General features: G+C 23.8%; 1 protein-coding gene across 9 annotated transcripts in view; it reads left to right on the top strand.

The window, feature by feature from the left end:
* The window catches only part of LOC136085999 (adhesion G-protein coupled receptor G2-like), a 216,766-nt gene that overhangs the window by 158,015 nt on the left and 31,597 nt on the right, over positions 1–27,154 (top strand). For 3 of the 9 annotated variants that reach the window (XM_065808135.1, XM_065808131.1, XM_065808138.1), the window contains 5 exons: positions 2,332–2,466; positions 4,626–4,744; positions 13,432–13,490; positions 13,778–13,929; positions 25,954–26,234. In XM_065808135.1, coding sequence (XP_065664207.1) covers positions 2,332–2,466; positions 4,626–4,744; positions 13,432–13,490; positions 13,778–13,929; positions 25,954–26,234 — 746 coding nt within the window. Of the gene's footprint in view, positions 1–2,322; positions 2,467–4,625; positions 4,745–13,431; positions 13,491–13,777; positions 13,930–25,953; positions 26,235–27,154 lie in introns of all 9 variants that reach the window. The other 6 variants (XM_065808134.1, XM_065808130.1, XM_065808137.1 and 3 more) reach the window with 3 other exon arrangements.

The raw sequence follows: 27,154 nt of genomic DNA on the forward strand, positions 1-27,154 counted from the left end.
TGAGGGAAAGCTTATTTGAGCGAAGCCACTGAATTAAATTGGCAAGATCATGATTAATGTATTTGTTAATTTTTTTTAAAGATTTGTTAATAATGAGCAAGTTAGTATCATCAGCAAAGTGGTAAGGAGTTGCATACTTAATTGAGTTATTGAGGTCATTAATATAGAGAAGAAAAAGTAGTGGTACTAATACTGAGCCTTGAAGAACACCATTAGAGCATTTTATTTGAGTAGATTTTGAGTCACCGACTGAGACAAACTTAGATCTGTTGTGAAGATAGGAGGTAAACCATTTAAGAGGTATTCCTCTGATTCCATAATATTCTAATTTCTTGAGTAGGATACAATGATCTACTGTATCAAAAGCTTTTTGTAGATCTACAAAGACACCACATGCAAAAGTTTTGTTATCAAGAGCTTTTCTGATTGACTCAGTAATTTTAATAAGTGAGTGAGTCGTGGAATGATTAGCACGGAACCCATACTGGTGTTTGTAAAGACATTTAAATTGATTCAAAAATGCATAGAGCCTCTTATGCATAGCTTTTTCGAAGAGTTTGCTTAGGTTTGAAAGAAGAGAGATAGGTCGGTAGTTAGACATATCCATTATAGAACCTTTCTTAAATATTGGAATGACTTTAGCAACTTTGAAAGCATCTGGGAATAAACCGTATATGTATATGCATATATGTATATATATATGCATATACATATATATATATATATATATATATATATATACATATATATATATATATATATATATATATATATATATATATATATATATATATATATATATATATATATATATATATGTATATATGTATATATATATACAACCCGTAGATATTGTCCAAAAGTTTTTTCCATATTTTGTTGACAAAAATTAAAAATTAAAATGCAAGACCGGAATTATTTTTTTTATTTAATTGATAGACTGCCTGCCCCAACCAAACCCAAAGTCGATGTAGCAACACTCCCTTGCAGGTCAGGCTTAAAGATAGTAGATGTAGCAGCACTCCCTTGCGAGTCAGGCTATTTGTCAGTCGATGTAGCAGCACTCCCTTGCGAGTCAGGCTATTTGTCAGTCGATGTAGCAGCACTCCCTTGCAAGTCAGGCTATAAGATAGTCGATGTAGCAACACTCGGCGCATGATTTACAGTAAAAAAAAATAAAAATAAAAACATTTTATTAAAAAAATTTAAGATAAAAACATTTTATTAAAAGAAATAAAAATAAAAACATTGTTTATATTGTTAAAAACATTCAGAATGTTTTTAAAACATTCTGGTCAATTAAATTTGCGTTTTTGTGGCTTTTTTAAAAGACGATTTGTTTGTAATTAAACTAATGGTTTTTACTTTCGTCCAACACGCAAATGTTGGACGAAAGTCATAAGTAATTAAAAGTGACGTATGTGTTAGCGTAAGAATCACTTTTTTCAGCCTAAAACTCGTGGCATCTCTAATATATATATATATATATATATATATATATATATATATATATATATATATATATATATATATATTAGAGATGCCACGAGTTTTAGGATGAATATTCGGCAACACTTAATTATATTTAGGGCTCTGACCTCTATTGTTGTAGTGCATAAGTCAACTACTCTGTGGCATTTATAAATAGCTTGTGTCGCAGCATGCATTATTTGTCGACTGTTACAACAATTATTTTAACTACAGTTTGCCTAAAAGTTTCATGCTCTTCAAACCATTCAGAAAATTTTAAAAATAACCAAATCAGGTATATCTTGCACTTCTGAGGTAATTTTAGAAAATGCTATAGATTGAATTAGTGTAGAAAACTCTATACTTATTAAAAAAGTTATTTTCACAACAACCTGAACTTGAAACATGGTTTAACTTTAATGGGAAAAACAATTAAACGATTGCCTTATTTACTAAGTCGCCAATTATTTGTGACATCACTAATATATATATATATATATATATATATATATATATATATATATATATATATATATATATATATATATATATATATATATATATATATATATATATATATATATATATATATAATTGAGGAAAAACAACTTTTTCTATGGTACGTTGAGTTTCATGTCTAAATGGCAATCAACAGCCATTGAATAAAGGTATTCATCAATGCAATTAATAATATCATTCTTCCTACATATTTCCTTATTCAGAAAAAGGTTTTTCAGCAATGTCTTATTATAATAATTATAGAAAAGTGGACTTTAAAAACTCATTTGTTTTATTACATTATCCATAATTAAAATGTCTAGCTTATTGTTCATGCTCACATTATTTTTTCAGATAATTCAGATTACTTAAGTAGTTGGAGTGTATGGAGTGATTGTTCAAATGGTAAAAACAGGACCAGAAGTCGTGCATGTGCAGATACATATTTTGGTGAAAATTGCACAGGAGCTATTGAAGAAATTAGTCAATCATGTCCAGGTACTATAAAAATTTGTTTAAAAAGAAGTAAAATTAACTTGTAAAATGTAAAATTATGTAAAAATAATTCTAGCAGTTTGAGCAATATTTTTAAATTTTTTCACTTCTATTTTTTCTGAACAGATAGACTGAGAAAAAAAACACCATATAAATTAAAGTTTTTATTTTTCATGTTTTTTTTGATATTGAGTGTGTTTTTAGTTCTTTTAAATGATGTCTGTGATGGAATCACAGACATTGTTTAAAGTATCACTTAGTATCACAATATCACTGATACCAACAGTTTTTATATAATTTAGTATTGTTTGTGATACTAAAAGTGATTTTTAATTCTTTTTTATGCTGTTTGTGATCATAAAAACATCTTTTAAATACTTTTCAATATTTTTTGAGAAATTATCAATCTTTTTTAGTACAATTATTGTTATTTAAGGTATTACCAGTTTTTAATACTTTTAATTTGATTACAATATTTACAGTATTAAAACCTTTTTATATTAAAGGTTTTTATACTTTTTGATATTCTTGACAAAAAACGTTTTTGATGTTGTGAAAATCAATAGTAATCTTTTTAATACTTCTTAAAGCTTTGATATCAACAGTTATTTATACTTTATGGTGTTTATTGTGATGAATTATGGTTTTTTTAATTACTTTTGGATGTTTGTGAAATTAGCAACGTCTTTTAATTTTTTAAAATGGTGTTAGTGATATTAGCATCTACTTTTGAATACTTTTCAGCAGGGATGCGGAGTTCCAAAAGAACTCTGGCTTTATATTTCTACTTTTTCCAAGTCTGTAGTGTCCAGAAGCTCTAAACATGCGTGTTGACTTATGATCTGCGACAAGAAAAAAATTCATGAGATTTAAAGACTTGAAACTTATTGTTTTTAAGCCTGGAATCCTGGAGTCCCAGAGTCCTTGCCGCCATTATACTTAAGAACTCTGGGCTCAAAAAATGATTGTTTTTCTAGCAAAAGTCGCAACTTTTTTGCTATTAGTAGTCCATAAACTTATTTATATTTTTAGAGCTCCTGGATACCAAAAACTAGGATAAAGTAATCTTTTTGTGACTTTTAAATCCGCAGTCCTTTTTGTGACTCCGCATCCCTGCTTTTCAATTATGTGATTATTATGTTATTGTGATTTTAAGAATATTTTTTTAATTTATTTCAATTTTTGTTATGATTTTACTATCTTTTGATACTTTTGTATTTATTTTGTCATAATAATGGTTTTCAATAGTTTTTAATGTTGTTTGTGATAATAAAAGTTTTTAATAATTTTGTGACTTTTAGTTCTACTTAAAGTTGTTTGCAATGGTAACTGATATATATATGTTTTGATGTTGTTTGTGACATTATGAGGTTTTTTTTATTTCTTTTAGATGTTATTTGTGGTATTACCAGCTTTTAATATTTTTGATTTTGTTTCGATATAACAAGTGTTATTTTAGTAAATTTTATTTGTTATATTATCGATTAATTGTTTATTAATTTTTTTATTATTTTTGTTATAATTTATTTGTTTCCATCCATTTGAATTTTGAAATCGATATATCATAAGCAGTGTTTTATAAGTAAAATAATTTTTTTTTACGCAAAATTACAGATCAGAAACTAACTCCGATTACTTTGCTTAGTAGTGACTAAGTAGTGATGTGTAAAATACTGAAACCAAACCTTGTATTTTTTTCTGCCATTTAAAAATAAAAATTTCAAAATAATGTGCAACTCAAAAAAGCCTATACTTTAGCCTGTTAAGAAATGTATTCATTTCAAATAAAATTATGGAAAGGATAAAAAGGAGAATAGTTTATCTTTTAAATGTCATTCAGAAAAAATCTGTTCACTTAAAAAAAATTTTTTAAATATAAATAATAGATACTGTCAAATCGTTTACCCAACATGTGATATTAGCAGTTATTATTATTATGTGATATGAAAAGTATTTTTTTTTTATGTTTGCAATAATATCAACATGCTTTTTATAATTTTTCTTTTTTGTGGTATTAAAAGTTTTTATACTCCTTTATATTGTTTGTGATATTACCAAAGTTTTATTAGCTTTTGATGTTATTTGCTTTTATCATTATTTGTTTGTATTCTTTTTTGTTATTGTTATTGATATTAAATCATTTTACTAAAAATATTTTCAAGGTTTTGCTTTCACAGAAATTATCCTTCAATTAAATAAAACTTGGAACAATAGATATATGGACTCCACTTCAGAAAGTTATAAAAACTTGTTTTCATGGTTTAGTGGCTTTACTAAAGAAGTAAGTTGGAGCTGTTGATTCTAATATTAGTATTTAATTAACTTGTTCATTTATATGTTAAATTTTGTGCTTTTGATAAAAATAGGTGCATGAAGTTATTCACTTTATAAATTTCCCCTTCCCTATATGCTTTCGTACTCCCCTCCTCCTATGAGCGTCAAGACTGTATGGACAGTCCCTATAACATTTGGAACAAAAGTTAAACACTTAAAAAATTTTTAGTTTTGCAAGTTATAAGTCAAATTTTTATTACAAAGAAAACTTGGTATATATTAATTATAATGCTGAAAAAGTACTTAGTATATATTAATTATATTACTTATAATTCCTGGACTGACTATTGTTAAGTTACTTAAGATTATACAAATAATTTTCAACAAAAAATAATGTTTTGACAGTTAACCATCCAACAGGAAAAAAATTTATTCATTCATTTAATCATAACTTTACTTTTGCACCACTCTGTATAAATGTGTATATAATTGTGTGTGTATGTATATAAATAATTATATATACAGTATATATAATAAAATTTAATTTATTACAGTATTTACAATACTAAAATTAGTTAATACTGCCAATAAAAGAAAGAAATATTTCATATCAGTGTTTATTTGTTTGACTTCTTTATTCATATATACAATATATATATATATATATATATATATATATATATATATATATATATATATATATATATATATATATATATATATATATATATATACATATATATATATGTATATATATATATATATATATATATATATATATATATATATTTATATATATATATATATATATATATATATACACACATATATATATATATATGTATATATATATATATATATATATATGTATATATATATATATATATATATATATATATATATATATATATATATATATATATATATATATATATATATATATATATATATATATATATACTGAACTTTAAAAATCAATTTTTAAAGTTCAATATGTTCTTTAAAATTTAATTTATACACTTTAATTTTATATATAAATAGATTAACTATATTTATATAAGACTAGCAGTCGGCAACCCGTAATAGGGGTTAGTAAATAAATTATTAACAATTTAATTTTTATTTGTTTTCTCTAATGAAATATAAATTTATTAACACTTTTTTAATTGTGCTTACTTTTATTTTTCTTGTCTTCTTAGTTAAACAAAACTGTTAGCTTCATTAAAGATACAGTTAACCATTTATTCTGCAATGCTCGAACATTAAATGAGCAAATCACAGTAAAATCGTTTTGTTAAAATATTACTTGAATTATATGCATAGATCATCCAAGTCTTATTTAGTAATTAAAAAAGTAAAAAAAAGGTATAAGTAAATAACTTATTAATAACAATTTAATTTTTATTTGTTTTCTCTAACGAATTATAAATTTATTAATGTTTTTCTTGTTCTGCTTACTTTTATTTTTCTTGGCTTCCTAGTTCAACTAAATTGTAAGCTTCATTAAAGAGACAAACAGTTAAGTTTAATTCGCAACATTTGGACATTATATGCGCAAATCTTAACAAAATCGTTATGTTAAAATATGACTTTAATTATGTGCATAAATCATCCAAGTCTTATTTTAAAATTGCGGAAAATTCTTTTGGTAAAATGTTCGGAATATATTTTGCCTTTTCTATCTCTTAATTTTACTTTTAACTGAGTAGTTTCTAATTTTTTTTAAACTGTTCTTTATTTTTCTTAGAGTGATTAGTGAAGCTTGAAAAATAAATAATCACAAAAATTATACCTTAACTTGTATGTTAATATAACTTATTAATATATAACTTGTCAACTTGTAGAGAAATTCTTTTAATTAAGAACGCAATTGCTTTTACTCAACATTTTTGAAGTAATTGTTACGCTTAACATGAATACAAATTTGAGCAAAATCGATAAATGTATTTACATAAAGGTGAGCAATTGATCTAAAAGCGCTGAGTTAAAAAAGTTGATTTTTTTATTCACCCAGCATAATGAGCTGAAAAGATTATAAAACAGATGTTAAAACCATATAAAACAGTTGTAAAAAGTATATTTAAACTTGTGTTTACTTTTTTTTTTAAACAAATTTATTTACATAATATGTAGTTAAATGTGTAACAAAAATATATAAAAAAAAAACCCTTCATAAAACAAATTTTTCTTAAGAAACAATTAACATTGAAGGCACTTTTTAAAATCAGTTATATCAACCGCCATCTACAGGACCGAGTGCCAAGCATAGCCTATTGTAAAGAAAACCATATTAAAATAATTAAAAATAATTATTACCAATAGGGACGATGGTTAAACATATATTTAAAAAATTATGTGATTCCATATTAGCAGGAAGTTATAGAAAAGTAAGTTAGTAAAAATTAAAAAAGAACAAAATAGAAACCAGATTTTTAAAAACTACTTAACCCAGAGCATTTTGATAATGGTGAAACCAATATCTTTTAATAAAAAGCCAACTCATTTAACTAATCTCATTCAAAGAGCAGAATAATTAATAACACTGAAGATAAAAAAAAATTGATATGAGGTATAAAAATTGTACTTCAGTAATATCAAATCTAATCTTGGCTTTTAGAGAAAATTAAAAGCAGGTAGTGAAACTATCTGTAATCATTTTTAACGATAGATACCAGCGGGAAGGTAAGCCAAGCTGTGTATCAACACAAAACATTACAGCAATAACATCACAACAATTACGCAAAGCATTAGCGAATAGCTAAAAGATATTTGTAGGATCACATTACAGTAAATATTAATTGACATGTTTTCTATATACATATAACTATAAAAAGCCAGAAAACAGACATTAAATTTATAACAGTATTGTCCATAAACTATGCAAAGCAATATATATTTAAAAAACAGAAGTAAGAGATATTAGTCTCTTTTTCTTTTATATTTAAGTTTATGCCTAAAATTAGATTATGTTTTTAATAAAAAAAAATTTTGTTCTAATGGTCAGGTTGGTATTTTTTAATTTAATTAATGTTATTTTTTTGATCTAAGTTAAAGTGCTCGTATTACCAAGTGGTGTGGGTAATATGAACGCTTTTGCTACTTTTTAAAACCTCTGTATTTTTAATAAAAAATTTCAGGTGTCCAAATATCTAAGAAAAGAGATCCCTAAAAATTGATTATTCGCAAAAATTTTGGATCCAGCATAATTATATATAAAAATATTCCAATTAAGATGCTCATATTACTCTAATCTACCCTACACTTACTGTAGGAGAGCAAAAATTATTTACAAAATAAAAATTTATATATATATATAAATATATATATATATATATATATATATACACACACACACACACACACACACACACACACACACACACACACACACACACACACACACACACTGTATACAAAAAAAAAAAAAAATTTGTTTACAAAATACAAATATAAACATTTATACACACAAAAACGTTTATGTCTACAAATAACATTTTTTTAAATTGTAGACATGAAAGTTTTTAATTATCCCACCAGACCTTCGACCCCTGTATGAGGGGTATTGGCCACCCCATCTAAATAATGGGTGGTCAGACCCCTCATACTGAATTTACCTCTGAAATGACTGATGGGTCAAAGGTCTAGGCTTCTTTTGCCGAAAGACTTTATAATCTTCATACGTAAGTTCTAAAAATAAAAATAAAAATTAATATATTTTTTTAACTGAATTTTAAAATTTTAATTTTAACTGATGGAGCAAAATTATAATTAAAAAAATGTATTACTTATAATCTAGGAAATATTATAGCAATTGAGAACTTATAATTACGGTTTGGTGTTTTATCTAAAAAAAAAAAAAAAACATAGACTTGAATAATCTTCTTGCTTGCTAAAAGACAAATAAAAACACGTACAAAAGACATTTTAAATGAAATTTTACCATTTGACAACTCATATAGATGGAAAAAGTTTGTAAATATATGAACATTTGAATTTTTTTACATAAGTACACGTATGTAAGTACATAACATAAGTACATTTACATAAGAAAAATTAAAAAAAATAGTAAAAAAAAAAAAGTTGTAAAGACTTAATCAAAATATTAATAGTTTAAACTAAATTACAAACTAAATTAAGAACAGTATGCCTAACTTACCAACTTGCCTTTGAAGGAGAACTAAAAAAAAAAAAAAAAATTTAAAAAGAAACTCAACCAACAATTAAAGATTCTAAATATTTATACTTTTTAATGGAGTCACGGAACAGAAAATAGCAAAATATAAAAATTAATAAATAAACCTTATTTTCCTAAAAATGTAGTAACGACAAATGTTTTGTTTTTTATAGGTAATTTTTTAACCATTTTTAAAGATTATTACAAATTTACAGCATTCTACAATGTATCTTTGTTCCACAATAGTAGTTTAAACTAAAATCACGCACGGACCAAAAAAAAAAGTAACAAACGGAACATGCAAACATTAGTCATTTTTTAATTGTATTTTTGGAAATAAATCGATTGCAAATATCATAAATAACATATATATCATTACTAATTATTTAAATATACATTTTATTAAAAAACAATACTTTAATGTATTAGAGATCAATAATGTTTTATATAGTTAATATATTATATTAAAGGTATGAAAGATATATCATATTTTTAACAATAACTTTAGTTGTAACACTTTGGCTTGATAATAATGTTTCCACGGTTATCAAAGTGTGGTTGCGGTACTAACGGTTTTAACTCACACTAGTCATGCCAGGAGCGGTCATCTACAGATGGGTATATAAAAATAAAATGGTTTTGTTCTTTTAGGAATTTATATGTGCCATATTATCTAAAATTTCTAATACTCCGGCAAGGTATGTCTTTGCTCTATCAGCAGAACGCAATTTTAAAAAAATAAATATACCTGGTGAAATAGTAATAATTTGTACCTTTTAAATAGAGATCATATTGTGTTTATCAGTAATTTATTTATAATATGTATATATATATATATATATATATATATATATATATATATATATATATATATATATATATATATATATATATATATATATATATATATATATATATATATATATATATATATATATATATTTAAACAACTTTAAAAAGTATTCTACACAATAGAGTGCTCAATGTTCTTAAAAGAACAGAGCAATTATATATTAGTAGAAAATCACTTAACTAAATTTTTTTTCCATTTGACACTGTGTTTCATCAACAAAGATTCATCATTTCTGATGAATCTTTGTTGATGAAACACAGTGTCAAATAGAAAAAAATTTAGTTAAGTGATTTTCTACTAATATATATATATATATATATATATATATATATATATATATATATATAGTATATATATATATATATATATATATATATATATATTACATATATATATATATATATATATATATATATATATATATATATATATATATATATATATATATATATTACATCTTAATAAAGACATACATTTAAATATAGGCATATATATGAATAAAGGCATCAAACATCATTGAAAAATATTTAAAAATGAAAAAATTACTTTACCTTTAAAAGAATCCTCATCAATGTCAATAAAAGAATTTTGGCAAGTAAAATATGAAAGTTAATGTAAGAAATACCATAAACTAACTTAAATAAGAACAAAAGCATTATAAAATGTGCAGAAATCCATTTAATCAGATATATTCAGAAAATAAACTTTCTTGGATATTTACAAATAGTAATAATCTATTTATATTTAGTAATAAATTACTTAATATAAGTAGACACCATTTAAGTATATATTTAACATCTAATTATATATAATAACAATATAATAATAATAATAACAACTACAACAATAATAACATGAATAATAATATAAGAATAAGAATTTTTTTTGTTTCTCAAATTTAAATTCTGAGAAGTGTAACCTTTTTTCTTTAAATCTTATCCCTTTGTTATAGGATAAAATAAAGGAGAACTATAGAACTAAAAGTTCTTCATTTCTTTAGTTTTTTTTAGCTAACACGTCACAAATATACAAACGTGGACAGGAAAGGCGTACAACCCCACTCTTCCTGACCACACTCGCTATAATTATTTATTATAATTTTACTTATTTTTAATCATTTTTTTAGAATAATACAGCTAATCCTAAAAGAAGTATATGCTACGAAAAAAATAATAGATGACAAGTTATCTTTCTTGATGCTTATGATGAATATTAAACGCACAAAGTTTTTTCATAAATATATATCACATGCCTAGTCATATAAAATATGTTTATAGATAACAATAATATACAGATAACATGTAATATACATTACTAATTTGATTTTTAATGCTTATATAAATTAATAAAAGTTTTTTTAGTTAAATCTACTTAAAATGAAAACTACTAGATTTATTTTGAAAAGCTCATTTACAGAGATTAAATAATTTGTTTGAAGTATTCAAATGAAATTTACAGGTTTAACGTAATGTTTTTTTGAGTCCTGTAAGTAACACACTATACAATGAAATATATTTTTCCAAAACAATTCATTGTTGAAAGAATTACATACATTGAAACAATTGAACATCTAATCTTTTAAAATAAAAAACATATAATTAAAAGGTTGGCATTAAGAAAATTTAAATATCTGGCAAGTAGCAATGGAATTGCTATATATATATATATATATATATATATATATATATATATATATATATATATATATATATATATATATATATATATATATATATATATATATATATATATATGTATATATGTGTATATATATATATGTGTATATATATATATATATATATATATATATATATATATAAAAATAAATAAATATATATATTTATGTGCAGTACTACACATCTAGAGGAAGCCATGTATTTTCTTGCTTCATAGACTTGAATAAAGCATTTGACAGTGTCAATTACTGGCTGTTGTTTAAAAAATTATTAGTAACTGGTCTGCCCAAAAAACTTGTTTGTTTGCTTGCATTTTGGTTTTGTAATCAACAAATGTCTGTTTGATGGCAGAAAACAAAATCAAACAGTTTTGGAATTGGGAATGGGATTTGTCAAGCGAGTATATTGTCACCACTTCTATTTAACTTTTACATACAAGATTTGATTTCATCAATATCAAACCTTGAAATTGGATGTAATATAGGTGGTATATTCAAGAATGTGTTGGCCTACGGTGATGATATGGTTCTAATTGCACCTTCTTGGTTTTCTCTTTAAAACAAATTAGCTTTACAAATAAGGAGTCTTCTTTAATTAACATGTCCTTTAATACCAAGAAAACTGTATGTATGGTGTTTAATCCAACTCAAAAGTTTTATCAAACTCTTTCCTAGAATTATGCGTGTCAGGGTGTGAAATTGTTTTTGTTGCATCTTTTAAATACCTTGGTCATATAATTAAAAATGACCTAACTGATGACCTTAATTTAACCAAAGAGGTGAAGGGCCTTTACACCTGTGCAAATATCTTAAAAGACGCTTTCATTTATGCTCTACAAGAGCGAAGGTTAAACTGTTTAAAGCATATTGCATTTGTTTATATGGTGTTCCTTTGTGGCAAAATTATAATGATAAAACAATGGCACGCCTTCAGTATTGCTACAACAAATGTGCTAAAATGTTTTTCGTATACAACAAATATGATAGTATATCTTACATGCTTTTAGAGCTCAGATTACCATCTTTTCATACAATTATCTTAAACTATAGACATGCTTTTCGTAAACAGTTGATGGCTTGCACCTTGGTGAATCACTTTATGCATTCACTTAATCAAAGTTTAAAATAATACTTTTCTTTTAAAAACTATGGACCTGCTACTTAATTTCTACATGCCTGTTGTCTGAAATATATTTTATTTATATACACATATATATATATACAACCCGTAGATGTAATCCGAAAGTTTTTTCCATATTTTGTTGACAAAAAGTAAAAATTAAAATGCAAGACCGGAAATATTTTTTTTTATTAATTGAGAGACTGCCTGCCCCAACCAAACCCTCAGTCGATGTAGCAACACTCCCTTGCGGGTCAGGCTAAAAGATAGTAGATGTAGCAGCACTCCGTTGCGGGTCAGGCTATTTGTCAGTCGATGTAGCAGCACTCCCTTGCGAGTCAGGCTATTTGTCAGTCGATGTAGCAGCACTCCCTTGCAAGTCAGGTTATAAGATAGTCGATGTAGCAATACTCCGCGCATGATTTACAGTAAAATAAAATAAAAATAAAAACATTTTATTAAAAAAATTAAAAATAAAAACATTTTATTAAAAAAAATAAAAATAAAAACATTGTTTATATTCTTAAAAACATTCAGAATGTTTTTAAAACATTCTGGTCAATTAAATTTGCGTTTTTGTGGTTTTTTTTAAAAACGATTTATTTGTAATTAAATTAATGGTTTTTACTTTCGTCCAACACGCAAATGTTGGACGAAAGTCATAAGTAATTAAAAGTGACGTATGTGTTAGCGTAAGAATCACTTTTTTCCTTCCGCTCTTCCCAAAGACAACAAACTATAGATCTATATATATATATATATATATATATATATATATATATATATATATATATATATATATATATATATATATATATATATATATATATGTATATTTATTACTGTATAATTGTTATTTAACTTTTGCTTAGTTTGAAAAGTGGTTTAAAAGATTTACACCTTATCTCTTATGTGAAAGTAATTTGTTTATGTAAGTTTATTTTAAAACTTTATTTTTCTTAAAAAATCTTCCTAATATATTTATCTAGATAATTTTGTTACTAATTAATCTGTAAAGAAAATTTTATAAAAGAATTAATAAATTGATATATAATTTAAAATACCAGTTTCAATGCTTCAAAGTGTGAATTAAAGATAAATTGTTTATTATTATATTTTTTTAGAACAAAAACTCGTGATGAACATTAATAATTGAAGCAGTGTGTTATTTTTTGTTTAAATACAACTTATTTATTGTTAAGTGCTATAACTATTTAGTGAGAAGTACTTCGTTTTTGGATCTTTTAACATTTGGTACTCAGTAGAGCCAAAAAACCTTACTAGAAGTTGCAAGGAAATAGAAAGCTCAATAGCCAGTCAGGATAAAGTATTTGACTGTAATATATCTCTTGAGTCTATTAAACATAGTGGTATGTTTTTTTCTGTTTAATATGTAAAAAGTATTGAATTTAAAACTAGAAGTTAATGCTTTTACAAATAAGAATTTAAAATAAAATAAAAGACAAAAATACCTTTTAACATAAAATTGTTATTTAGTGAAATTATAATAGAAATAAATACCTAATAGTTACGATGGCAGTAATAATCATAATTTAAAAAATTATAATTTTAAAACTTTTAACATAAGTTGTGTTGATAAATATAATAGTCAATAATAGAGGGTTTGGTACAGTTGGAAACCGTTAAAAATTGTTTGCTTCTAAAATTTACAAAAATTATATCAACCAAAAACATGTGATTACATAATACAGGGTTCCCATATGCCCTGATTATATGTTGGAGAGCACAACAATTATTTAAATTTTAATTTAGGTAAAACCTACTCTAGGTAAAATCAGGAAGTATCGGAACCCTGCATAATATAACAATAATCCACTATTTTTAATTATTATAAACAATAATAACAATTAGCAATAATAATTGCAAATATACATACATACATACATAATACATACATAGATACATACATACATACATACATACATACATACATACATACATACATACATACATACATACATACATACATACATACATACATACATACATACATACATATATAGAGTTGCAAAAAAATGCGTTTTTTTCCTCTTGCGTTTTTTTGGTATTTTTTTGGTTTTTTTGGCTTGGTTTTTTTAAACAAGTTTTTTATTTTTCTTGGTAAATAATTGGGAAGAGTTTTTGTTTTATTCTGTCTATTTATAGTATATTATCATTATAATCACAAATGCAATGAATAAACACCAATTTAAAGTTAATGTTTTAATAAAAATTTAAAGAGCTATTTATTAAGTATATTTATTAGGTGTTTTAGTATTAAGTTAGTTATAAATCAAGGTATATTGTATGAGAATGTTTATTTGTCATGTTTTACTTCTTAAATATTGTTGTACATCCTAAATATTACACTTATTATATACAGAAACCATACTTTTACATGACAAAATAACCATTTTTCATAATTTAAATATACTATTATACAATATTATGCTTATTTAATATAAGACTTCAAATCTTTAAAGAAATAGACAACCCTAATATTTATTATGTAATTATTTAGTCTTACATTGTTTGTTACATATTTTGAATTATATTGCCAGTAAGCCCTTATAAAAAAAGCCTTAACTTTATTTAATTTACATATTCTAATATTTTTGAATAATGTTTTATTAGTTTTAATTCCTTATTGATTTAGTGCTAAGTAGTGTAACACTGTGTAGTGTAGTATATACTCAATTATAAAAAAGTATAAATATTTAAGCAAAAAAGTCAATAATTTAGTAATTTTAACATGTATTTAAACTATAAAAGATATTCTAAATGGATGTGCTTTCCGAGTCCAAATCTTTCCACCCTAGACTACCTTCATCTAATGATTCATAAACAAAGTCACTGTCACCTTCTATATTAATTGCTTCAGACTCTGACCAAGGCATTGAAGTGCTAGGAACTTTATTTACACTTGCGTTATTAATTTGAGGAGTAGTTATGCTTGTACCACTTTCATAGTTTTCCAGCCCTTTTAGTTGTTAAGCGATTTCTTTTTGCACTATGAATGTTAGAATAAGTGCTAAAAATTCTCTCACATGCTGCACTTGAAGCTGGTAGCTGAAGAATTCTATATGCAACTTTTGATAGTTCAGTAAAGAAACACAACCCTTTCCACCAATTTATGGGTTGAGTTATTCCAACTGCAGTCCAAATAAAAGGTTTTGAAAGTATACCACCCTTTGATCGGTAATTAGCCAAGTCAAACATCATAATTTCTTTGTTTACTTCAGACATACTTGCAGCAATGTTGCGTATTGCCTCACATGCATCAATCTATAAAAAGATTTTTGTTTCAATAATTTTACAATCACTTTATTATAATTTAAATAGTATTTTCAAATTTGAAAATAGTATTTAATATAATTTAAAATGTTTCAAAAATTTTACTTTTTAATGCTCAAGGCTAAAATGTATTTGGTTTTAAGAATCATATATGAATTATGTAATTCATATATAAATTATGTGTAGTAAATACCTTTTGTTCTCCAGTCAAGACTCTGCCTTAAAATTTGGGATCTAGTTTATTGGCAGCCAAGTGAATTTCTGTTAAACAAAAATCTTTTCTTTTCTTGAAGATTTTTTTGGCTTCTTCTTCTTCCTTTTTTGAGAATGGGCTAACTGTAAAGTTTTTAAAAATGTGGTCTTCCAAGAAGTGAAAAGTTTCCACAACAGTAGATAACATGTGAGTATTTAATTTAGTTTTCTTTATTGCATCAGCTATTGGTGACAGCAATTTTGAAAAATTCTTCAACCCTGTCCCAAAAAACATCTGATAGAAGAATATTTTTTGTTGCTGAATTAAGTCCACTGTTTTCACAAATAGCCATGTTTTTAATGGTTGCTTATTTTTCTGTATGCTACCTAAGCATGCTACAATTGATCCCCACCTTTAAATAAACCACAAAGAAATTATGATAACTTTAATAAATTTAGAGTAAAGTAATTTACTAAATCTATTTTTATGATTGTATAATAAAATAAGTTTCATAGTTAAATTTTTTTTGTAATGTACATTATATTTATACTTTTAGTTGTATTACCTAGTTCGTACAGGTAGTTTCAAGGAAATGCATGTTACTACACCAGCTGATTTTTTTTGTATATCTCTAAATGCTGCAACAGATAAATGAGAATTTTCATCTCTTCAACAATATCAGTTACTTGTGATATCAAAACATCTGTGAACAGTAACTTTAAGCCATGTGAAATGCATCCATAGCAATGAAGATGGAGATAATAATCTTTTAGACGAGTCCATGCATTTTTCATATTTTCAGCATTGTCAGTCACAATGCCCAAAACTTTGGTAGGAATAATTTCTTCTCAAACTTTCTTTATTTCATTTGCCATATATTCACCAGAATGGCTTAATGTTCCTACAAAACAGTTTAGGATATATTATATATACTGTACTGTATAAATATTATAAACCTATTTACTGATATATTATTTCTGCTTACTGAAATGGTTTTCAGTGTTGTTTGTTATAAAGTTAATTATAAAATAGTATGCATATTTTAAAAGTCTACCAGTCTGTTAAGTAAATCCATTGTTATTTTAAACCTATTTACTGATATATTATTTCTGCTTACTGAAATGGTTTTCAGTGTTGTTTGTTATAAAGTTAATTATAAAATAGTATGCATATTTTAAAAGTCTACTAGTCTGTTAAGTAAATCCACTGTTAAGTAAATCCATTGAAGTACTAGATCCATTACAGTACTAGTATTATTTTTTTACCTGTAGGCAATGTCTTCCACAAAATGGGTGATGAAGAAGGCAATATCATTACAAAGTTAATGATAGCATCATTTCTGTAAAGAAGAAACAGCATATAAACAAATATGATCTGTTTATTAACTAAATAATATAGCTTTAATTGCATCAACTAATATTATAATAAGTTGTTACTGTACCTTAAATTGCTCAATCCATCACACATAAATCCAAGAAAATCTGCTGTTGCTACCATTTCTTTAACCTTCGCTGAGATCCTTGAAAATTCATTATCTAATAACACATTTGACACTTCATGTCTTGATGGAAGCTTATAGGCAGGACGTAACTTGTTCAAAAAGATTTTCCAATAGTTATTTTCTACTATATGGAGTGGCAATTGCTCTGGCTAGGTGTGTATCAATCAGATCCTGCAAAAGATAATGTCATACTGGCACATCATTCAATCATGAATCAAATCTTAAATCTGTACATCATGAACTTTTAATAAGCTAGTTGCCATATCAGTTAATTTTTCAAATAAATCTTAAAATTTAAAAGTACATTACGCACCTTTTCAGTTTTTGTCATGCTGTCAAACTTGGTGTTTTACTTCTACAAATTGATTCAGAAGAGGATGTTTCAAAAGAATCAGATCGTGGATTTTTTGCTTTTGGTTTAGCATCTCCAGAAGAGCCTTGCTCTTTTTGACTATGACCTAATTTATTTGCATATAGACTTTTTATTTCTTCATGACATTTTCAACATTTTCAATATGCTTAGTCATTCGAGTTCCGTTTTTAAACATATTGTCAAAGCAAAAGGAACATTTAACTTTTTTTATTTTGCTAGTTTGTTTCATAGATGTAAATAAATTGACAACTACAGTTTTATTTCTCCCTCCTGTATGGCCTACTTTACTCATTTTTTTAATTAAAATTTACTGTTATGCAAAATATCCAGGGGCGTGGTGGCCCCAGAGGCTATGCGGGATTCCCGCATGGGATTTTCACTTTTTCATCTAAATAAGGTCCTTTTGGCAAATTTTAATTTTTTCTACATTTTAAAGAAATTTCACAATCATTTACAATATTTATGTTTGCATAAATTAAATTTTATTAATCACTTGATTTAAAGTCTTCAACTTTGAGCACAATTATATTAGTATTTTGCATAATAATAATAATATTGCTCCAAAAAACGAACCCTCAAACGGTTTTTAACGATCGTAATGTTGACAAAATAAATTTAAGAAAGTCTGCAGACCCAACAATAATAATAGCTACTATTATTGTTGGACTTAAGTTAACTTAATTTAAAATTTAACACCAAAACATTTTCCTTAAATGAATTAAAATGCAATACCATTACTCTATAGTAATTGTATTGTGTTTTAATTCATTTAAGAAAAATGTTTTTGTGTTAAATTTTAAATTAACTTTTATATAAATAAATATCAAACTCATGTTTTGCATTTTTGTAACATTTCGAAACTGATGTAAACTTGATTTATAATAAATAAAGTTTTTTATTTTCATACAGTTTATATTATTGTATGTAAATAAAGAAATCAATTTTTGGAAAAATATGAAATACTTTTCAATTAAGTAACTGCTAAATGAAACTACGTTATAAAAACTTTTATGTTTAAATTATGGCGATAACGGCACCATATTTAGATCGGCATTTTTGCTTTTGTGAGTTTATATAATAATGTTAAAGAAAGTTAAAACACCAAATTGAACCAAAGCATAAACTATCTATAAAAAGAATTTCTTATTTTTAAAGATTTTCAATATTTATTTTAGAAACAAAATTATATATAATTTAAAAAATTTGTATTTTTATATAAAGTATATATATCATTATATTGCAATATAAAAATTAAAATCTTTGATTTTTAATTTTGTGTAAGGCTATCCTCTTCAAACAATAAAATAAGAATTGTATTTGTTTACGGTAAAGTTGTGTTTCAAAATCAAAACAAAACCGTGGTTGCTGCATCGTGTTGTTGCCATTTTTTATTTTGATGTATTACAAACAATATTATTAATTACAAATAATAATATCTCAACTTGTTGGTTTGTATTGATGATTTATTAGAATATGGTCAGTTATTATATATATATATATATATATATATATATATATATATATATATATATATATATATATATATATATATATATATATAATATATATATATAATATATATATATATATGTATATATATATATATATATATATATATATATATATATATATATATATATATATATATATATATATATATATATATATATATATATATATGTATATACATATATATATACATATAAATATATAAATATATATATATATACATATATATACATATATATAAATATATATAAATATATATATATATATATATATATATATATATATATATATATATATATAGATCTATAGTTTTTTTACTTTGGGACGAGCAGAAGGAAAAAAGAGATTATAACGCCAACACAAGAGACACTTTTAATTAATTTTTACTATAGACAAACATTTGCGTGTTGGACAAAAGTAAAAACCATTAATTTAATTACAAATAAATCGTTATTTAAAAAAACCATAAAAACGCAAATTGAATTGACCAGAATGTTTTAAAAACATTCTGAATGTTTTTAACAATATAAACAATGTTTTTATTTTTATTTTTTTTAATAAAATGTTTTTATTTTTAATTTTTTTAATAAAATGTTTTTATTTTTAATTTTTTTAATAAAATGTTTTTATTTTTATTTTTTTTTACTGTAAATCGTGCGCGGAGTGTTGCTACATCGACTATCTTATAGCCTGACTCGCAAGGGAGTGCTGCTACATCGACTGACAAATAGCCTGACTCGCAAGGGAGTGCTGCTACATCAACTGACAAATAGCCTGACCCACAAGGGAGTGCTGCTACATCTACTATCTTTTAGCCTGACCCGCAAGGGAGTGTTGCTACATCGACTGAGAGTTTGGTTGGGGCAGGCATTCTATCAAATTCTATTAAAAAAGATTAATTCCGGTTTTGCATTTTAATTTTTACTTTTTGTCAACAAAATATGGAAAAAACTTTTGGACAACATCTACGGGTTGTATATATATATATATATATATATATATATATATATATATATATATATATATATATATATATATATATATATATATATATATATATATATATATATATATATATATATATATATATATATATATATATATATATATATATATATATATATATATATATATATATATATATATATATATATATATATATATATATATATATATATATATATATATATATATATATATATATATATATATATATATATATATATATATATATATATATATATATATATATATATATATATATATATATATATATATATATATATATATATATATATATATATATATATATATATATATATATATATATATATATATATATATATATATATATATATATATATATATATATATATATATATATATATATATATATATATATATATATATATATATATATATATATATATATATATATATATATATATATATATATATATATATATATATATATATATATATATATATATATATATATATATATATATATATATATATATATATATATATATAGAACCCTTAGATGTTGTCCGAAAGTTTTTTCCATATTTTGTTGACAAAAAGTAAAAATTAAAATGCAAGACCGGAATTTTTAATAATGATAGACTGCCTGCCCCAACCAAACCCTCAGTCGATGTAGCAGCACTCCCTTGCGGGTCAGGCTATTTGTCAGTCGATGTAGCAGCACTCCCTTGCGAGTCAGGCTATTTGTCAGTCGATGTAGCAGCACTCCCTTGCGAGTCAGGCTATTTGTCAGTCGATGTAGCAGCACTCCCTTGCGAGTCAGGCTATAAGATAGTCGATGTAGCTACACTCCGCGCATGATTTACAGTAAAAAAAATAAAAATAAAAACATTTTATCAAAAAAAATTAAAATAAAAACATTTTATTAAAAAAAATTAAAATAAAAACATTGTTTATATTGTTAAAAACATTCAAAATGTTTTAAAAACATTCAGAATGTTTTTAAAAACATTCTGGTCAATTAAATTTGCGTTTTTGTGGTTTTTTTAAAAAACGATTAATTTGTAATTAAATTAATGGTTTTTACTTTCGTCCAACACGGAAATGTTGGACGAAAGTTAAAAGTAATTAAAAGTGACATATATGTTGGCGTAAGAATCACTTTTTTCCTTCCGCTCTTCCCAAAGCCAACAAACTATAGATATATATATATATATATATATATATATATATATATATATATATATATCAGTGGCAGATCCAGCATTTTTTGATCTTTGAGATTGCAAACATCCAGACATGGAGCTAACTCCAATCATTTATATGTTTATACTTATAATAAATAATGACGGTTTGCAAAAAATTGTGATGGTTGGAGGCTGAGAACAAAAAAGCACCAAAATTTTTGCAACACCTGCCCCAAACCTGAGAGCAATAAGTTGGTGTAATATTTTTTTTACTGTTATCAACTAGACTTTCATTCATCAATAATTGTTAAGTTTCAAAGTATTCTCTTAGCGTTCAAAAATTATGACCATATATAAATTACAACCCCTTTAAATTAAGGGGGTTTAAACTTTATATGGTCATAATTTTTGAACGCTTAGAGATACTACTATGAAACTTAAAAATTATTGATGAATATAAGTCTAATTTAAAAAAATACAAACAATATTTTATCAACTTGTATGTATATATATATGTGTGTGTGTATATATATATATATATATATATATATATATATATATATATATATATATATATATATATATATATATATATATATATATATATATATATATATATATATATATACTATATATATATATATAAATATATATATATATATATATATATATATACATGTACATATACATTTATATATATATATATATATATATATATATATATATATATATATATATATATATATATATATATATACATGTACATATACATTTATATATATATATATATATATATATATATATATATATATATATATATATATATATATATATATATAGTTTGTTGCATTTGGAAAGCATGGAAGGAAAAAAATGATTCTTACGCCAACACATATGTCACTTTTAATTACTTTTGACTTTTGTCAAAACCATTAATTTAATTACAAATTAATCGTTTTTTAAAAAAACTACAAAAACGCAAATTTAATTGACCAGAATGTTTTTAAAACATTCTGAATGTTTTAAAAACATTATGAATGTTTTTAAAACATTCTGAATGTTTTTAACAATATAAACAATGTTTTCATTTTTATTTTTTCTAATAAAATGTTTTTATTTTTAATTTTTTAATAAATTATTTTATTTTTGTTACTGTAAATCATGCGCTGAGTGTTGCTACATCGACTATCTTATAGCCTGACTCGCAAAGGAGTGCTGCTACATCGACTGACAAATAGCCTGACTCGCATGGGAGTGCTGCTATATTGACTGACAAATAGCCTGATTCGTAACGGAGTGCTGCTACATCTACTATCTTTAAGCCTGACCTGCAAGGGAGTGCTGCTACATCGACTGAGGGTTTGATTAGGGCAGGCAGTCTATCAATTTATAAAAAAAAAATTCCAGTCCTGCATTTTAATTTTTACTTTTTGTCAACAAAATATGGAAAAAACTTTCTGTCATCATATAAGAGTTCTATATATATATATATATATATATATATATATATATATATATATATATATATATATATATATATATATAATATATATATATAATATATATGTATATAAATTAGTAAAAAACACTTATATAACTTTTATCTTCTACTTTAAGTTTCACCATTGCTGGATCATCAGGAAGAGTTCTTCCTGGATCTTCCTGGGGACTCTTCCTGATGATCCAGCAATGGTGAAACTTAAAGTAGAAGATAAAAGTTAGATAAGTGTTTTGTACTATTTTATTATTGCTCTGTTTTTAAGAACATTAGGCACTCTTTTTGTAAAATACACTAACATAATTTACATATATATATATATATATATATATATATATATATATATATATATATATATATATATATATATATATATATATATATATATATATATATTATATATTCATATAATTTGCATTCTTTTATATAAATATATATATATAAATTATATATTCATATAATTTGCATTCTTTTATATAAATATATAAATATATATATATAAATTATATATTCATATAATTTGCAATCTTTTAAATCGTCCGTCAATCGTTATCTTGCTCTACAATCTTCATCTTTTCTCTTACAGTAACTTTCAACTTTAATTAGTGGCTGCTTGCGGCCTTGTTGGAAGCGAAGATGTTAAAAAAAAAAAAAAAAAATACATATATATGTATATATATATATATATATATATATATATATATATATATATATATATATATATATATATATATATATATATATATATATATATATATATGTATATATATATATATATATATATATATATATATATATATATATATATATATATATATATATATATATATATATATATATATATATATACCTAAGTGTATATATGAATAAAGAAAATATCTTTATATTATCATGTATAATATTGTATACTTAATAGAGTGCTCAATAGATAAGCTAGAGCTATATAATGTATATGTTACTGTTACCCGCAGGAATTAGCTAAATGCTAATGTTTATAATATATTTTAATATTGCAACTCTGAGTTTTATGTGTTATCACAATCATCAGGCAAGTAGTGAAAGTTTAATTTTGCTACGATTTGTTTAGTTGACGTTATGGTTTAAATTTGTATTTTAAATCGTTACGGGTTGGAAATTGATTAGTAGTTAGGTTAATAATATTATTAATTTGTTTTAAGTTGGCTAATAATTGTGAAATAGTTATATGTTTAATGTTGTTTAAAATTTTTTTTATGTGTTAATGTGTATTATTTGTGTATTAAAAAATAAGAAAATAAGAATTAAAATTGATGTAAAAATATACATAATATTATGAAATATATTACGAAAGCTGTGTATGTGAGTAATTTATTAGTTAGCCTAGAGATATATGGAGCAGATTAATATAGTTATTTTTATTTATAGTTGTTAGTCAGGTTTGTAGCGAGCTTTGTAGTTTTTTAATGAGAATTTATTTTTGTGGCACTTTGACATAATTTCGGTTCTCTTATTCAACAGTTCTTCAGGTTTTGGATATGATATAATAATAAATTTCTCATACAGGCATAGTGGGCATCTTTTGTCCACTAAAAAAATCGTAGAAAAATTAAACTTTTACTACTTGCCTGATGATTGTGATAACACATGAAACTCAGAGTTGCAATATTAAATTATATTATAAACATAAACATTTAGCTTATTCCTGGTACTGCGGGTAACAGTAACATATATATTATATATATATATATATATATATATATATATATATATATATATATATATATATATATATATTTATATATATATATATATATATATATATACATATATATATACATATATATATATATATATATATATATATATATATATATATATATATATATATATATGTATATATATATATATACATATACATATACGTATACATTTTTTTTTCTGTATGGGCCTTTACATCAAGCATATAAGGTTAAAATCCCGCATATATAGTCCTTTTAATAAAAATTCTGCATTGGCTTTTTAGAGCCACCATGCCCCTGAAAATATCTAAAATTTAAATATAGTTAAATAGAGAACACAATTGATTATTAAAAAGAGCTTTTAAAACTGCTTATAACTTTTTATTTACAAAACTTTATAAGTAAAAAAAACTTTAAAGTACAAAACTTTATAAGTACAGTAAACTAATAATAATAATAATATTTATATCAAATATTAAACATAAATTAAGTAAATGTAGTTTAGTATAATAAATTTAGATAAAAAGTGTTTATTGTATCAATATATAACAATAAAGTCAATAAAAATTAAATAGAGGAAGATAAAATTAACTAATCGTTTTTTTATACAGGACTGCTATAACCGTTTTAACCTTAACATTAACAATAAAACAATTACCTTTAAACATACCAAAAGAAAAAGGATTTTAGTCAAATTCAACCTTAGTTTTCCTATATAAATCTGAAATTAAAATGTGTTTAATAATATTGCCATTAAAGTTAAATTTAGTAGCTTAAATAATGAATTTTTAAATATTTCCCAAAAAAACCAAAAAAATGGACCCCTGCGTTTTTTTTCCAAAATAGCGACCAAAAAACCCATAAAAACAAGAACCAAAAAAACACGTCACATCTCCATACATACATACATACATACAGACATACATACATACATACATACATACAGACATACATACATACATACATACATACACACACACATACATACATACATACATACATACATACATACATACATACATACATACATACATACATACATACATACATGCATACATACTTACATATGTATGTATATACATACATACATACATTCATACATACATACTTACCTATTTAGTTTTATTTCTTATTTAGATTGTTGTTTTTCGAAAATATATGATCCATTAGATGCTTTTATAATAAAGTATTTTACTGGATTGGAATATTTTAATCTCAGTTTAGCTTATGGTTATTCTGCCATTAATTGCCACTACAATAAATCTAAAATTTATAATGCTTCCTGTGTGATTATGGATTCAGATGAATCTCAATATACAACAGAAACCTCTTTAAACATAGCTATGTGGGATTATTATGAGATTTATAAATGCCCTGCAGAAAATACGTTTTCTCAGTTTCTTTTGGATTTAAACCAGGTCAGATAAAACTTTTTTAAATATTTTATTAATTAGAGTGTTATAATTACTTGGTAATAACTAATGAGTGTGTGTAAAATTGATAAAATAAAATATCTTTAATGCCTCAGTATAGTTTTATTGAATCATTGTTGTTATTATTACTATTATTGTTGTTTATTTTTATTATAACTGTATATAATACTATTATTATTAATAATATTTTTGTTATTGTTATTATTACTAATATTGTTGTTATAGTTATTCTTATTATTATTATTATTATTATTATTATTATTATTATTATTATTATTATTATTATTATTATTATTATTACTGTTGTTATTATTATTATATATGCACACCAGGGTTGTGGTCAAATACAAATACAGTTAAACTAATTCTGGATTTCCAAATGCGATTTCCAAATACAAATATATGCACTTGGCATTTTCCAAATACAATTATTTGTATTTGTTAAGATATAACGACTATTTCAAGACAAGACTGATAAAATTGTTTACTAAATAGTATAATAAAAACAATGTGATTCATTCACAGCAAGGCTGCAAGCAACCAATTTTAAATTGATATTTTACTTGAAAAAAAAAAGTTATAGAGCTAGGAAATGGTTGACAAAAAACTTGAAAAATTCTGGCTTGTATGAGTAAGAAAAATATGAGAATGGGAAGAATTTTTGGATGGTTTTAGCGCGGGGAAAAAAAAGGTAGATAAATAAAATTTTTTATACCATGCAAGAACAGACAAAACAAAAGAATAAAAATTTGCTGAAGGACAAGTCAAACGAAAATGAATTTTAATTGAGATTCAAGATTGGCTGCTTGTTCTAAGTGATCGAGAAAATTTTTTTTGTCGACACAGGAGTATAAAATTAAGCCATCAGAAAAAAGTGTTACTTTAAATATAAGGTTTTCAGGAAG

Source organism: Hydra vulgaris, chromosome 10 (genome assembly GCF_038396675.1).
Source record: "Hydra vulgaris chromosome 10, alternate assembly HydraT2T_AEP".
Classification (NCBI taxonomy): Eukaryota; Metazoa; Cnidaria; class Hydrozoa; order Anthoathecata; family Hydridae; genus Hydra; species Hydra vulgaris.